Source organism: Callospermophilus lateralis, chromosome 17 (assembly GCF_048772815.1).
Source record: "Callospermophilus lateralis isolate mCalLat2 chromosome 17, mCalLat2.hap1, whole genome shotgun sequence".
Lineage (NCBI taxonomy): Eukaryota > Metazoa > Chordata > Mammalia > Rodentia > Sciuridae > Callospermophilus > Callospermophilus lateralis.
In genome coordinates this window covers 22,722,568-22,738,315 of record NC_135321.1, presented here as the reverse complement: position 1 = coordinate 22,738,315, position 15,748 = coordinate 22,722,568, and the positions used below count along the sequence as shown (strand labels likewise).

The following is a 15,748-nucleotide window of genomic DNA, read 5'->3' as shown; positions in this document are numbered from 1 at the left end:
TTGGACATAAAACCTTTATTTATTTTTATGTGGTGTTGAGGATCGAACCCAGGCTCTTGGATGTCCTAGGCGAGCGCTCTACCGCTGAGCCACAACCCCAGCCCCAAGAATCAAATATTTTTAATGAAATATAAGTATTTAATTTTGAACTTAGAAACAAAACTTGTATTTTGAATGTGAAAACTAAGTATAGTTTATATTTTGCCCATTTAGCACATTGGTTTTGAAAAATAAGAAAACATTATAAATTCAAATAGTTAGTTTATATATTATTAGATGTCACTTATGAAATTTCCTGAATTGAAATGTTTATGAAGGTTTGTAATCTCTGACTTAAATTTACATTGTATAATGGAACATATCTTCATGATAATGATTAATGTTTCATTTTTTTTCCCTTTAAAAAATAAAGATCTCTCAGGATTAACACTGCAGAGTAATGGTAGGTAATCTGTTTCTTGTAACTTTCTTTGTTTTCTTTTTGCCTGTCTGCTCTTTTTTTTTGGATTGCATGTGAAGTAGTTTGTATAGGTGCCAGTAATATTAACAAGAAAAAAAGGAACTGCTTTGGAAATGTAGATTTTTTTTTCTGTATGTATCAGTGTTTAAAACTGGATTTAAATTGGCTATTGGCTCTTTGAATTTGAAGTGGCACCAAAAACATTAATACATCAATTTAATATTTTTTGAATTTGATAAAACTGACTCTATTTTGTAAGAAAATTTGTAGAGCCAGTTTAAATGGGTGTAAGTATACTTATAATATGCAATAATTGGAAGTTATGTGAAACATATCCTTTAAAAATACCAGTATCTTAGTTTTTCTGCATTTCAACATAACTTTCATGAGTGATCAAATGTGGAGAATGATTTAAAACTACATGTTAGAGTTTTTTTCAATCTTGTTATATTTCAAATATGTTATGTATCTTGAAATATCTTGTTTTATATTTCACTTGTAACTAAAACAAGGTTATTTGAAAGTATATGCTAATCACAGATGATCTAATCCTGTATTAAGAAAGAAAAATTCCCTCAAGGTGAGAAAAAAAAATCCAGTTGGAGTGTGTTTTTGATTTTAAGTGTTGATACATATGGATATATCTTTAGCTCTGTTACTTAGAACTTGTTAATGAAATAAAATCTTATAAGAGCCACCTTCATCTTAGAAGGTATGCTATTATGGAGGCATTTTAGTCACTTGGAACCTCTTTTGTTGTAAAATTTAGTGATAGTTCAGAAACATCATGTGACATTAAAGTTTGGGAAGAGCATGTAAGCCTACTTGTTTTTAATTCTTTACTTTTCTTCCATGTCATTAATAATAGAGGAAGACTGTAGTGTCCTGTGGTGTGCCATTGTTAACTGTTATACAGATTTCTGAGAAGTATGGGTTGGTAAAGGGAGCTTTGTGGCTTGGTCTGGCAATGGTTGCTTTAAGATTGCTTAATGCCTTGCCTTTTTGCCACATAGATGTTATGTCAATTCTCTTCTTTGAAAGTGAACGTCTATCAGATCTTCACCATTCTCCCATCATTTGGAGAACTAAAACATTTAGCTCAGTGCATGTGAGGCATTAGAAGACTTCAGTGAAAACTTTAGAATATCTCAGTGGGTGTGGTTGTGAGGGGGTTCAAATTTTGAAGCTTTCTCTGTCCTAATATTAATGTTGTTCTGAGTTGCTTGCTATTGGTGGGGTTGTGTGGATTGATGCCTTTTTTTTTTAGTGACTCTAAGGCTTATTCAGCCTTGTGGAGCCCTCTAGTGGTATGTAAAGGCTGTCTTGTGGCTTATTTCCTCAGAAAATGGTATTTCTCGGAAAAAGATATTTCTCACAGTTCATTCTAGTTTTGGATAAAGAAATAATACATGGCCAGGTAACTAAAAGTTGAGAAAATGGAACAGTTCTTTCACTTGTGAGTTGGGAGTTATGTGATACTTGTTTCTAGCCTGTCTCATCTCTTTCATGAAGTTTTCCATGACTATATTGACCTGTGTATTCATTTTATAAATATTTAATGAGCATGTATTGCCTGGTACTTGTTAGGTTCCAGGAACACTAAGATAAATAAACCATGTTTTCTCCAGTTCATAGTCTGGTTGAAAAAAGAAATAGTAACAGAGTTGACAGTAACATGAGACATTATTGTGACCTGCCTGCTAAAGATAAAGATCGAAGACCTAGGGCAAGTCCACTGGCTTCAGCCTCTCTGTCATCTACAGAGAGTACATTCTTTACCCCTCATAGAACATTTTGTAGTCACTTTATATGTACAAATATTCTAAAAATATGATTGAGTAATAATAGCAAATACTGAGTACTCGTTTATCAGGTACTGAGCAAAATAATTTGTGAATATTGTGTTATCATTCTCTCAGTGTTCCCACATTATAGATGGGATTATCTAACACTTTACTAGAAGAAGAGACTGGTGCCTGGAGAGGTCAAGGATGTGGCCCAGTATTAGAAAGGAGGAGGTGGAGTAATAGGTGCTTGCTATTAGATATTTAAAAAACAGAAAAGTATTACAAAAGATTGTTAGCTCTATAAAGTAAGGGATATTTGTTTTGTTTATGGCTATATCCTTAGTGCTAGAATAGTACCTGGAACATAGGTGCTCAATAAATATTTTTTTCAATTAATGAACTTATTGACTGCTAGCCCATAAGAGAAGTACTTAACAGTTTGGTGTCTGTTTTTCTGGACTTTAAAAAATATATACTATATGTTTTTTTAATTTTATTTTTTTGAATAGGCAATACATGGTCCATAAATCAAAATACTATAAAAAGGTATACAGTGAAAAGAAGTGCTCCCACCCCTGCCCCCATTCCCCCCTACCTCAGGTAATCACTTTTATTAGTTTCTGGTGTTTCCTTCTAGGATTTCTTTATGCAAAAAATACATGTATTATTTCCCTCCTTTATTACACAAAAAGCATACTGTACTCACTGTTCTGGACCTTGATTTTTTACTTATAGTGTATGATTTTTTAAAAATATGTATATGACCACAGCATTCAATAATGATTTGAAACTTTCTTTTTTTTCTCTTGGCAAAAATATATCACAGATACATCTATCCTTGTTGATACTATCGTTTTACCTACGATATATATATTTTAGGTTATTTGATTAAAAAATCCATAGATCTGTAGAAGTTCCAAACTTACACTTAGGAGAGTTGAGCCACCATAGTAAGGCAAGAAGAATTTTTAAGACCTAACTATCTAAGGGGATGTTATGATTGCCCATTAAGCCATTTCAGGGTCAACTGAAAAATGAGCAGTGAGTAGCAAGTTGACTGGTTATAGCCTCCAATCAGTAATGTTGTCCTTATATGCAGGATCAGAAAAAAGATCTCAATCATGATAACAAGAAAAATGCTGAAGTGTCCAAGAATTTAAATAGAGATGTTAGGATCTGTATGAAGAAAATTACAGAACTTTGTCGAAGGGTATAATAAAAGGCTGACTAAATGTGGACAGTAGCCATTTTATGCCACATTTTTTCTTTGTCTTATTTTTATACTTTTGCCAACATTAATTATGAGTGGTTACGTCCAATTTTTTGCTGATACATGATGATGTGTTAAGTATCATTTTGATTATCTTTTTATTTCCATAGACTTTTCTAAAGAGAAACTTTGGAGTGGAATTAATGGGTCTTAAAAATACCAACATCTTCCTTTTGATACATTAAAATGCTTTTTAAGAGGTTGTACATAGAAATTTGAACAATGGATTATTCTTACTGCTTTGAAATAGTCTAAAGTAAAAAGAAAAATAGTCACATAATTAACTGAAAATTTATGTGTAATAGATTTTTTCCAAAGATTGAAAGATGGGGAAAGATAAGTGATATGCTGGTTCTTAGTGGAAAGGGCAATGTCTTTGTGGATTATAACTGATTGCTCTAAGAAGAGACCAGAGTTCACTGGATTGTAACATTCTGGAGTAGTTCAGAGAGAGTAAGGGATGGTTTTGCTAGAGAGAAAGCAAACCCCAAAACAGTAGCCCAAAGCCAAATGGGGAGTTTCTAGGTAGAAAATTGACATTATGAATACAATTCAATTTTTCTTCTTTTTTTAATGCAACAAAGCATTCCTTAGTTTGTTAATGCATTTTTTTAAAATAGACACAATACCTTTATTTTATTTATTTATTTTTATGTGGTGCTGAGAATCAAACCCAGTCCAGTGCCTCATGCATGTGAGGCAAATGCTCTACCCCTGAGCCACAATCCCAGCCCGTTAATGCATTTTTTTAAATGCAAGTTTGTTAATGGAAAAGGATTATGCTTTTTCAACTAGAGTCTAGTTTACTTATTAAATTGTAACCACACAAGTGAAAGATATTGATAAGTGAGTTTTTTCATACCACACGTTTATCAAATTTCCTTTTATGGATTGGGTTTCTAGAAGGAAATTTTAAAGGATTTTTGTTTGTTTCTAAACTTACTGGGGATATTTATATATTTCAATTTTAAGAAATATGTTACTTAACAGTAATACTAGATCCTGAAATTGAATAAGCTATCAGGTCCCACTCATATCTTTACAGTATGAAATTAAAAAAGAGCTAAGTAATTGGTCTTTTCAGTTGAATAAGTATTTTGCCAGGCATTTGGTTTTTACCTTCTTCATGTTATCTGTTTAGATGATTATTACTTCTGGATTTACTAAGAAACTGAGGATTGCCTCTTTAGGACCATTGCTGTGGAGGCTGTTGGAATATAGTCTAGCTTCAAATGTCAGAGACAGATTGATAAAAGATAACTGATCCTAATATCCTAATACCTCTAAATGGTTTTTGCTGATACAGTAGTATGCTTTTAAAATATGAAAAAGTAATAGTCATATAGCTAATTGGTATTTATATGGGATAGATTTTTTTCAAAGATTGAAAGATAGAATATTTATAGAATAGTTGATTTTAGGGTTGTCATATTATTTGCAAATATGTTTCTCCCCCTGGGAATAGAAACTTGCAAAATTAAAAAATATTTAATTTTCTGCATAGCTCCACCAAGTATGTTGGTGAAGGATGAATATGTTCATGACTTTGAGGGACAGCCATCATTATCCACAGAAGGACATTCAATTCAAACCATCCAGCATCCACCAAGTAATCGTGCTTCGACGGAGACATACAGTACCCCAGCTCTTTTAGCCCCATCTGAGTCAAATGCTACCAGCACCACCAACTTTCCCAACATTCCTGTGGCTTCCACAAGTAAGTTATATAATCTGATGTAGTCAGCAAGTTGACTTCCTAACCAATGAATATTTATACGTTGTCACTTAGAGGAAAACCCCAAGTAAGTAAAAGTTAAAAGTACTGTGGTATCTCTCATAGGTGGACTTAGGGATCAAACCCATGGCCTGGTACGGGCTAGGCAAGCATTATACACCACAGAGCCAGACATACTCTCCTGCCCTTAGATAAACAAATATTGGACAAGTATTTTGGTTGGTCCTGGAAAAAATGGTGTTTATAATTTATTTAAAGGTTTTTATATTGACATATATATATAATCATTTGGAAGTTGACTGATGGATTTGATTATGACACACATTTATATTAATGATCAAATTTGTCTTTTATTTACTAATATATGCAAGAGTAAGAAGTATCTTAAGTTTTCCAGATATTTTATTTATTATATATTATTTATTTTATATTTCTGGGATTATAGGTGTGCACCACTGCCCCCAGTTCTCCTGATGGATTTTAGAGAAATATTTAAGTAGTTAACAAGTAGTAGTTAACAAGTAGTTTTGAACCAAGGTATTTATGAAGGTCTTATTAAGGAATTGCAATCTTTCGTTAGTCCAGTGTTTTCAGTTTGCTTTATCTGGGAGAATATTGCTTTAAAATAGTCCTCTCAATTTTCCATTGTACAAACTTAGAGAAAAAGGATTAAAAAAAATTTTTTTTTGTAGTTATAGGTGGACAGCATGACTTTATTTATTAATTTTTTTTTTTTTATGGCGGGGGCGTGGGTGATGCTAAGGATTAACCCAGTGCCTCAACATGTTGGCAAGTGCTCTGCCACTGAGATACAGCCCCAGCCTGAAAAAGGGATCTTGACAAACTTTTTTATAACATATATGCCACCGGATAGACATTATTTTAGTCAATTTTTAAAAATTTTTTGTTGTTGTTGATAGACCTTTATTTTTACTTATTTATATGCAGTGCTTAGGATTGAACCCAGCGCCTCACACTTGCCAGGCAAGTGCATTACTGCTCTGCCCCAGCCCCAGCCCCAGCCCCAGCCCCAGCCCCAGCCCCAGCCCCTATTTTAGTCAATTTCAATGTAAAGCTAAATTCTATACCTTTTCCCCTAATATCTTATAATTACTACTTCTCTTTTTAAAAAATAAGTCTTTTTCAAATGGAGTTTTCCCATGATAGCGTTGTTACCTTCTCTGCCATATTGTAGGAGGCAGAGGGGTGTTAGGTTCAGATTTTCCTTTTTCTTTTATCTTTTGAGGTGCTGGAGATTGAACCCAGGACCTTGAGAATTAGCAAGTGCTCTACTGTTGTGTTACATCCCCAGCCAAGGCTCAGACTTTTTGGAGGCCTAAGATAATATGACCTTGTTCTTTTAGTGTTGCTATTTAGTTTCATATCACCAAAGGTTGAACGGTTTGCTGTTTAGAAAGTGAAACAGCTTTTTTAAAAATATTTTTTTAAAATGAATTACAGAACATTGTCGGTATCTGTATGGTGTTAATTGTACCTGGATACTAAGGGGATTGTGTTTAAGCCTACATGAGCAGTAGATATTTGATAGATTGAGACTGGTAACTTTGTTAGTTGCTATCAAAGGGACTATTATTCTGTTTACTTTAATATCAGGTCAGAGTCAACATTGAAATTTGATCTTTGGAATAAATGGGAGATTGGTATCTATGTGAGTTTTCAAGTAAAGTATACCAACATTTCTCTTTGATCTATTTCGTGATATCAAAGCAATATCTTTTGTTTTGCTACACAAGATGTGAAAATCTCACTGTGGATATTTTTTTTGGGGGGGGGGTGGTACTAGGATACTGGGGATTGAACTCAGGGGCACTTGATTACTGAGCTACGTCCTCAGCCCTATGTTGTATTTTATTTAGAGACAGGGTTTCACTGAGTTGCTTTGTGTAGTACGTCACTTTTGCTGAGGCTGGCTTTGAACTTGTGATCTTCCTGCCTCAGCCTCCTGAACCACTGGGATTATAGGCATGCGTCACTGCACCTGGTTGGATAGTGTTTTTAAGTAGGCTATATGGATTCATTTTAAAACTTGGACCTTTAATCACAGATAACTGTCTACTTTTTAGTTACCAATTTGTGAGTATGGTTGACAAACAAATGGAGAATAAAAGGAGATACATGACAGCTGCTTGAGCATAGATTAGTGTTAGAGCACAGCTGTCTATCTCTGTTTATATAACCTGGAGATTAAATTTTGGTACCTTTGTTAATGCTTACTAAAGTGACTTCATTTCAGCTGTTTTGCTCCTTATTTGAAGACCAGAAAAAGTGTTAGGAGTGAAATGCATCTAATTTTGTATTTTGGGAGTAAATTTTTGTTATTAAATAGTAACTACTGTAGTCAGTGTTTCCTAACATCACAAAAAGTATATTGAGAATTGCAGAAAAGAAACTGGCTAAAATAGAGGAATTTGAGGCTATTTTATATGAGCCAATTTCATTATATTCATTATGTTGTTTATCTGATGCACTTGGAACTATGTAATGTAAATATTCAATACAGATGACTGTAGTTTGTCACTTTATAATTTGTTTAGTTTGGCACTTGAATCTTCAGAGTTTCTTTTTTAGATACTTCTAATGAAAATAATTTAATTTCTCCAGTTTAGTGACAGTTTTTGTAAGTTAGCTAAGAGCACATAGTCTGTACAGGTGTTAAAACCAAGAGCAAAAATATAACTGACCTTTAAAGAAAACTTAAAGAGAATTTTTTGGGATGATTTAGGAACATCTTTAAAAATAAACAGGTTGAGGGTTATCGAAACATTTTCTTTAGCATTTGATTTTATAGTTCTTAGCTTTATAAAAATGTGATATGTAGAGAGGAGGAAAATATGCCTTTTTTCTTGATACTTTGAGTAATGTTGACATTTACTCTCTTCCATTTGATTACATTTCCATCTAAATGAGAAGAGTGAGGTGATCCAGTCACAAATAACAGGGAATTTCAAAGCTTTCTAAATAGGATAAACAATTGCCTTAAAATTAATTTTGGTACCTTTGTTAATGCTTAAAATTAATACTTGCTTTAAGAAATAATCTTTTTCACCTAAGGTGGGGGAAAAAGCCTTAAAAATTCCAGACAGTAAACAATATCTTAGAATGTTTTGAGTACAATAAAAGCCAAGGGAAGCTTAATTTTTCCTGGTATGATGCATTGAGAGAGGGCATATAAATATGGGAATTATGATGGTATTTATGAAAATGTATAATTCTTGGTTTTTAAAAGCACATGAAAAAAATTTCAAAGTAGATGGATAGGGTTTTTGTTTTGTTTTGTAAGCAAATACTATATTGACTTGATTGCACAGTAGAGTTAGATATTTTTAACTTCTTCACTTTCCCCCATTACATCCCATTTAAAATATTTGTCTGCTCTGCTTTTCTTTTATCAAACTCTAGCCTTCTGCCATTACCAGTACTAGTGCTGATAATAATTAACTTTAGATTTCAACATTTTCTTGAATCTGGGTTTTAGAGGTCCTAATTAAAAAATATCCAGAGAGAGTTATGTGGCTAACTGATGTGTTTCTTAACTTATTATGGTAGTGTAGACAAGTAGTAGGATTTGGCTAGCATTTGAAGAATATTTGTGAAGAAATCGGCCATTAAAATTAGTCAGACATTATCAGATGAAATAATTTTGAACTTCTTAAAATTAAGGATTGCCTTTAAAGCTGACTTTAGCTTATTTATTTATTCATTTGATAGGCAATGGGTGAGTTCCACTTTTGGAACTCATCTTTATAGTTGTGGATTATCAGATACAATTGGTCCTTCATTAATTGTATAAAATCATAGGATTGAATCTGTACGTGTTCCATGTTAATTTCTTCTTGTTTCTCTAGGTCAGCCTGCCAGTATTCTGGCAGGTAGTCATAGTGAAGGACTGTTGCAAATAGCTTCAGGGCCTCAGCCAGGACAGCAGCAGAATGGATTTACTGGTCAGCCAGCTACTTACCATCATAGTATGTACATGCTTTTTAAAATCTTTTAAATAGTTGAGAAAAATAGGCAGCCTTTATAAAAGCAAATTAATCCATGTGGGCCTTAATTTTTAGACAGCACTACCACCTGGACTGGAAGTAGGACTGCTCCATACACACCTAATTTGCCTCACCACCAAAACGGCCATCTTCAGCACCACCCGCCTATGCCGCCCCATCCCGGACATTACTGTAAGCTCTTGTTTTTGTTGTAAGGACTTTTTATTTTGTAGGACTTTGCTTTCAGTTTATTTTTTTTTAATGTTATTACATCTTTTATTTATCCTACAATTTAATTTCATTAAATAATTAGTGCTTTCATTACTTTTTTCAGCATTTTTATTAAGTAGGTTTTTTTTTGTAGTTACCATACTTTGTTTTAGAATGATGTATACTAAATATGCATTTCTCTGTTGCTGATGTTTCATTAACACAACACCACATTGATTCCATTCATTTGTTTGCTTTCTGTTTCTCCTTAAACCTCATGTGTATCTTGTATATCCACCCATAGTGTATTGAAACATCTTGAGTGCTACATTCTCAACAGTCCCTTGCCATAGTATTCAGTGCCATATACTTAGATGTTTATAATCTGTCAATATTCTGTGCAGGCATGATTGGGAGGGGTACCCTACAGATAGCCTATGGTTTCAGTCAGAATAGGAACATCTTACATGTGGCTTACTAAAACTAGGAGTATAAATCTTTCATATATATAAAATCTCTTTCCTCTTACTTAAAGATTAGTAGTACCAAAGGAAACCTCTAAAATACCAAAAGGTATAAGTAACAAAATTAAAATAATCCAAAATCCTACTACCTAGAGATCTCTGCTTCTGATATTTTGTTATTTTTCTTCCAGTCATAAAAATGGGTATATGTAAATTGAAGGGTTGGTCACATTATATGTATACTGTTATAATTTGCTTTTTTTCCAATTATATTACTGTTTTTCCATGTCTTAAAATAATATAGTTTTAATGGCTGCCTGGATCAGCATAGTGTTTAGGAGTGCTGGATTATGCTGTATGATCATTGGCAACTTATTTAACCTCATTAAGCCTTAAGGGTACTCAGTAGTGTTGTAAGAAAATGTAATAATTCACCTGTGTTTTTTTGCAGTTGTTAGCTACTATTCCATTATATAAATATCCTTAATAAACATAGTCTTGTTTTTAGAATAGTTTTAATGATTTAAATTATTACTATATATTTTCTTATAAATTATTCTATATTACATGTTACATGAATAATTCATTTATAATCTGCATTAAATACTGCATGAAAAATTATTTGCAAATTGCTTATAAAACTTTTTGTAAATTGCTTAACAGCATTTGGCAGATAGCACTAAAGTGTTAGTTATTAAATATCCACAAAAGTAATTCAGAAGTATTTGCTTATAATTATAAAGTAATCTAAACTAAGCTTTTAAGTTTTAGAAATTGTTTAAGCTTGATTTTAATAAATCATAAGGTAATAGTAAGATTTATTAAAAGTTTTAGCATTGGGAAACTTTTAATGAATAAAAATGGGATTTTTATTGTCTTTTCTTTAGGGCCAGTTCACAATGAGCTTGCATTCCAGCCTCCCATTTCCAATCATCCTGGTAAGTGTGTTTCAAAATTGATTCCCTATGTTTAGATTTCCATTGTGGTAATTGGAATACACATACAGGTGTTACCGTAATTACCAGGTAAGTTAGCTTTTCAGACAAGTGTAATACTCATTATGTGAGTTAAGTATTTATGAGTAGCTAATAAAATCATATATAGGCTGTATTTGATAATTTTTTTTTTCTCCTCCTTGAGATGGGGCCTTGCTATTTTGCCCAGGCTGTCCTTGAACTCAAGATCTTCCTGTTGTGCCTCAGCCTCCTGAATAGCTAGATTTCAGATGTGGACTATCATGCCCAGCTATATTTGATTCATTTTAACTGTCTTGGAAAGAAAACACAACACCAGGTGCAGTGGCTCATGCCTCTAATCCCAGTGGCTCACAAGGCTGAAACAGGAGGATTGTGAGTTCAAAGCCATCCTCAGCAATGGCGAGGTGATAAACAACTCAGTGAGACCCTATCTCTAAATAAAATACAAAATAGGGCTGGGGATGTGGCTCAGTGGTTGAATGCCTGAGTTCAATCCCCAGTACCTCCCCCACCCCCACTACCAGAAAAAAAGGTAGGGAAAAGAAAAGACAAGAATTCTGTTTGCAACTAAAATATAAAGTACAGAAATGCTGGTTTCAGCATTGGATACATAAATATACAGTAGAATAAAACTAGGTTTTGAAATAGAACCACTGTAAAACTGTAGCTTTAAAAGGCAGGAAAGAATCTTAAATAGATGCTGAAAAGAAAAATAATTCATTGTATCTTGTCTTAGAAGATTTCAAAAATCTTTCCTTAACTGGAATTTAGAAACTATATGATTAAATTATGTTCAGAAGACTAAGTAGCTAAGTGGCTTTCTTTAATTGAGCTTGTACATGATTTTTTTTTTCAATCATAGAAGTTATAAAACAAAGTAATAAAATAAATATTGAAGTTCCCCTATAATGCAAACACGGGATTTTGTGTCCCCTCCCCCTTCATCCCTTCATAATGATTTTTCTTAGTTTAAAAAGATGAGAATGCTGTTGTGTCTTTGTATTTGTAGAAGGTTGGTTCCAAAATGCCCCTCAGATATCAAATCTGCAGATGTTCAAGTCTCTTATATAAAATGGCATAGTGTTTGCATATAACCTACACATGATGACTTAAAATATACAGGAAGATGATATAAGGGACTTGAGCATTGCAGATTTTGATATCTACAAAGGGCCCTGGAAACAATTCCTCATGGATACTGGAGGACAACTGTATAGATTTCCAATAAAGATTCTAAAAATGTATAACCATAGTGACCAAAATGATTAATTTAAAGGATAACTTATAGTTCATGTAGTTCTACATAATTTTATTTGTGTAAATAGTGTGCTGTTGCTGATTATGTATGCTGATTCCATTTTTTTTCACCTGTTTAAAAATAATTGAAGGGAAGATTTTTTGTTTATGACTATCCTTGTTTAAGAAATCTGGACCAAAGGTCAAATTGCTTTATAGTGACAACATCAAGATTATGAGAATTAGTTTAACCATGCTCACTAGCAGTAAATTTAACTCGTTAAATCGATGCTTAATGATTAATGAGGTAAATAATATTTATTTTCGTTAGGAGATGGTGGTGGGACAGAAAGATTTTTTTTTTGTGGCTTTTGGGATTGAATCCAGGTGTGCTCTTCTACTGAGCTATATCCTCAGACCTTTTTATTTTTATTTTGAGGCAAGGTCTCACCAAGTTGCCAAGGCTGGTCTTGAATTTGGCAGTCTTCCTGCTTCAGCCTCCTGAGTAGCTGTAGCTGTTAGCCACTGTGCCTGGCCAAAACCAGTTTTTAAACCTTATGTATATACTAGTTTAATTATCTTCTTTAATAGATATTCTCTGTAGGTGTTATGGTATTTTTGTTATGACTTTAAACATTTTTTGTGGATCAAGTGACCTTGCCTTTTCTTTAGCAGTTTTTGGAGAAATGTAAAATATAGAAAAGAACATAACATTAGCATATCATCTAATGAATGATATTAAAGCCAACACCTACATAACTGCTGCCCAGATTGAGAATTAAAATACTGCAGTACCCCAGAAACCCTCCTATCTACATTTTGAAAATTTTTTCTCTCTTCTCCCTAGAGGTAACCACTATTCTGCTTTTTATGCATATCATTTTTTTCTTTTTGCTCCTTTAAAGTAATAAATGTGTGCTTATTGGGCACAGTGGTATATGCCTATAATTCAGGAGGCTGAGGCAGGAGGATTGGAAGTTCAAGTTCAGCCTCAGCAATTTAGAACCTGTCTCAAAAACTAAAAAGGACTGGAGCTATATACCTTAGTGCTCTTTTGTTCAATCTTCAGTACCAAAAAAAAAAAGAAGCATCCCTAAACAACCTAGTTTAGCAGTTTGGTTTTACTGGCTTTTGAAATTATATAAATTGGATCATTTTGTCACAATCTTAATTTTTGTGTAAAGGAAGTATATAATGGTAAGCAGAAAATGTTGAGCCTTAAGAATGAAAATTTTTGCTGGCACTGAGGTAGCATCATTAAAAATCAGTAGTGGTTCTTACCACCTTTGGAGACTCAGTAGCTTAGTGGGAGATGGTCTCCAGGAACATGGATAGTCGGGGATCTAGAGAAGAACCTACCCTGGATGGAAGAGTGGAGTGGGAGTAGTGGTAGTAGTATTTAGCTAGTGATATAGACTCCATTGCAGATTGATTTTTTTTTTAATATTTATTTTTTAGTTGTAGTTGGACACAGTACCTTTATTTTGTTTACTTGTTGAACTCAGGGCCTCGCATGTGCTAGGTGAGCACGCTACCGCTGAGCCACAACCCCAGCCCCTTCCTTTGACCTTTTGATAGGTTGACTTTGTTCTTATAATGTTTAGGCCATACCATCTCTGGTATTTAGAGAATACCATTTACTAGAGGAGGATATGCATCCATAGCAATTTGCATTGGTGTTTATTGCCTTTGTCTTTCAGTAGACTAAGGAAGTGACTTAAACCTGAGCCCTTCTTTGTCCTGCTAGTTGTAGGAGGAGATTAGCTCTGCATATACTGACTATTTATTGCAGTACTGGGGATTGAATGTATATACATTTTAATGAAGTCAGCAGATTAGAACTGAGATAGATGGTCTTTGGCTATGGATACTAATGGGTCCCCAAGGAGTTTTACTTCATAACTGTGACTCTTGATGTCTCTTCTTATACTTTTAGAAAGAATATTCACGCTGGTCTCTCTGATAGGAGAGCTTTCAGTCTTGGTACCCTCCTCCTTACCAAGTAATGCTCAAGAGAAATTACATAACTAATTTTAAATTTTAAAAGTATTGAGTAGCAGTTTATTACCTATTCATTGCTTGGCCATAGGATTAAAGTCCACATTCCTTAGCAAAGCAGAGGAGAGTTTCTGGTCTGGTCCCTGCATACTTCTCTAGCTCTTTCTCTTCATACTTTAAACATCTTGCACTACTTACCTAATTTTGCAGGGTATATCATTCCTCTCTACCTTTTTACTGTATATGTTTTGTTTTGCATATGTATTATATGTTCTAAAGTACTATATTTTGCAGTGCAACAAATTATACCAAATAATACCAAAACTTGAGAAGTTAAAACAGTAATAGCAATTTGTTACATTAGTTTGTTTAGCTGAGTACTTCTGGTTTGAAGTCTCATGAAGTTGCAATAAAGTTGTTGTCACCATCTGAAGGCTTTTTAGGGGCTGGAAGGCTCCTTTTTAGGGTGATTTACCACCATACCTGTCTAGTTTGTGTTATCATTGGCAGGAAGCTCCAGTTTCTCTCCATATAGACTTCTCTGTAGAACTGCCCTCCTAAATGTAGCTCAAGCACACCACTCTTGAGAATACTAATCCTTTGTCCCCTGCTACCTAGTGCTTTCTAATAATGCTAAGTAATAGTTTACATGTCTTCTGTCCTCGTTTAGTGAACAAACAGAAAAGAAATAAAAATTACATATTTGGAAAAGGTTAATCACTCCATTTCTTTTATTTTTCTTTTTTGGTACTGAGGATTGAACCTAGGGGTCTTAACCACTGAGCCACATTCCCAGCCCCTTTTTAATATTTTATTTGGAAACAGGGTCTGGCTGAGTTGCTAAGTGCCTTGATGAGTTGCTAAGTGCCTCGATAAGTTGCTGAGGCTGGCTGTGAACTCACAATCCTCCTGCCTCAGTTGAGATATGTTCATCATATTGATTGCAATTTAAAGTAAAATGTTTCTTCAGTGTCTTTCAGGTTGGATGTGTTCAAATTCACAAATGGATTTGAAACCCTTAACTTGACAAATTCAGATATGTTTTGGCACTTTAGAGCAATCCACCATTCCAGAGAGCACCTTATATATTCATAAGATTCTCACAGGGCATCTCATTCAGATATGAATAATAAAAGGAATAATTCATAACGTGACTCTTAGGTATTCAGATTTTGAACTTTGTCTTGAATGACTTTATTTTTATTTATATATTAGAGATAATATCTTGGAAACATACTTTCCATTATAATTGAACAACATTTACTTGTTAAAACTGAGTTTTATAATACATTTCCCCCTTACAGAAATATTTAGTAACATATATTACATTCTTAATTATAAAAAATTTATGTTAACTCAATATCTTTTTATCACAGTGCTGAGCATTGAACCCAGGATTTTGCAGATGCTAGGGAAGCTCCCTACCACTGACTTATATATCCTCAGCCCAACTCAGTCTTTCAAAACCTTTTTTTTTTTCCTGGCAGTGATGAGCACCCCACAGACTAAATGAGACTGGCTAACTTCGTTAATTTAAGGGGAAAAAATTAAAATACCAAAGTAAGCACATAAAATTCTCAGTCCCTTTCAAATGAATTGGAACATTA

At 33.6% G+C, this 15,748-nt stretch overlaps 1 protein-coding gene across 2 annotated transcripts in view; it reads left to right on the top strand.

Moving 5' to 3' along the window:
* Smad4 (SMAD family member 4) overlaps nucleotides 1-15,748 on the top strand; it is a 49,966-nt gene that overhangs the window by 15,159 nt on the left and 19,059 nt on the right. For both annotated transcript variants that reach the window (XR_013089075.2, XM_076837298.2), the window contains exons 4-8: nucleotides 413-442; nucleotides 5,022-5,234; nucleotides 9,119-9,238; nucleotides 9,332-9,448; nucleotides 10,818-10,868. Coding sequence is in view for 1 of the 2 variants with exons in the window: in XM_076837298.2 (XP_076693413.1) it covers nucleotides 413-442; nucleotides 5,022-5,234; nucleotides 9,119-9,238; nucleotides 9,332-9,448; nucleotides 10,818-10,868 (531 nt within the window). In the remaining variant the exon portion in view is untranslated. The remainder of the gene's footprint in view (nucleotides 1-412; nucleotides 443-5,021; nucleotides 5,235-9,118; nucleotides 9,239-9,331; nucleotides 9,449-10,817; nucleotides 10,869-15,748) is intronic.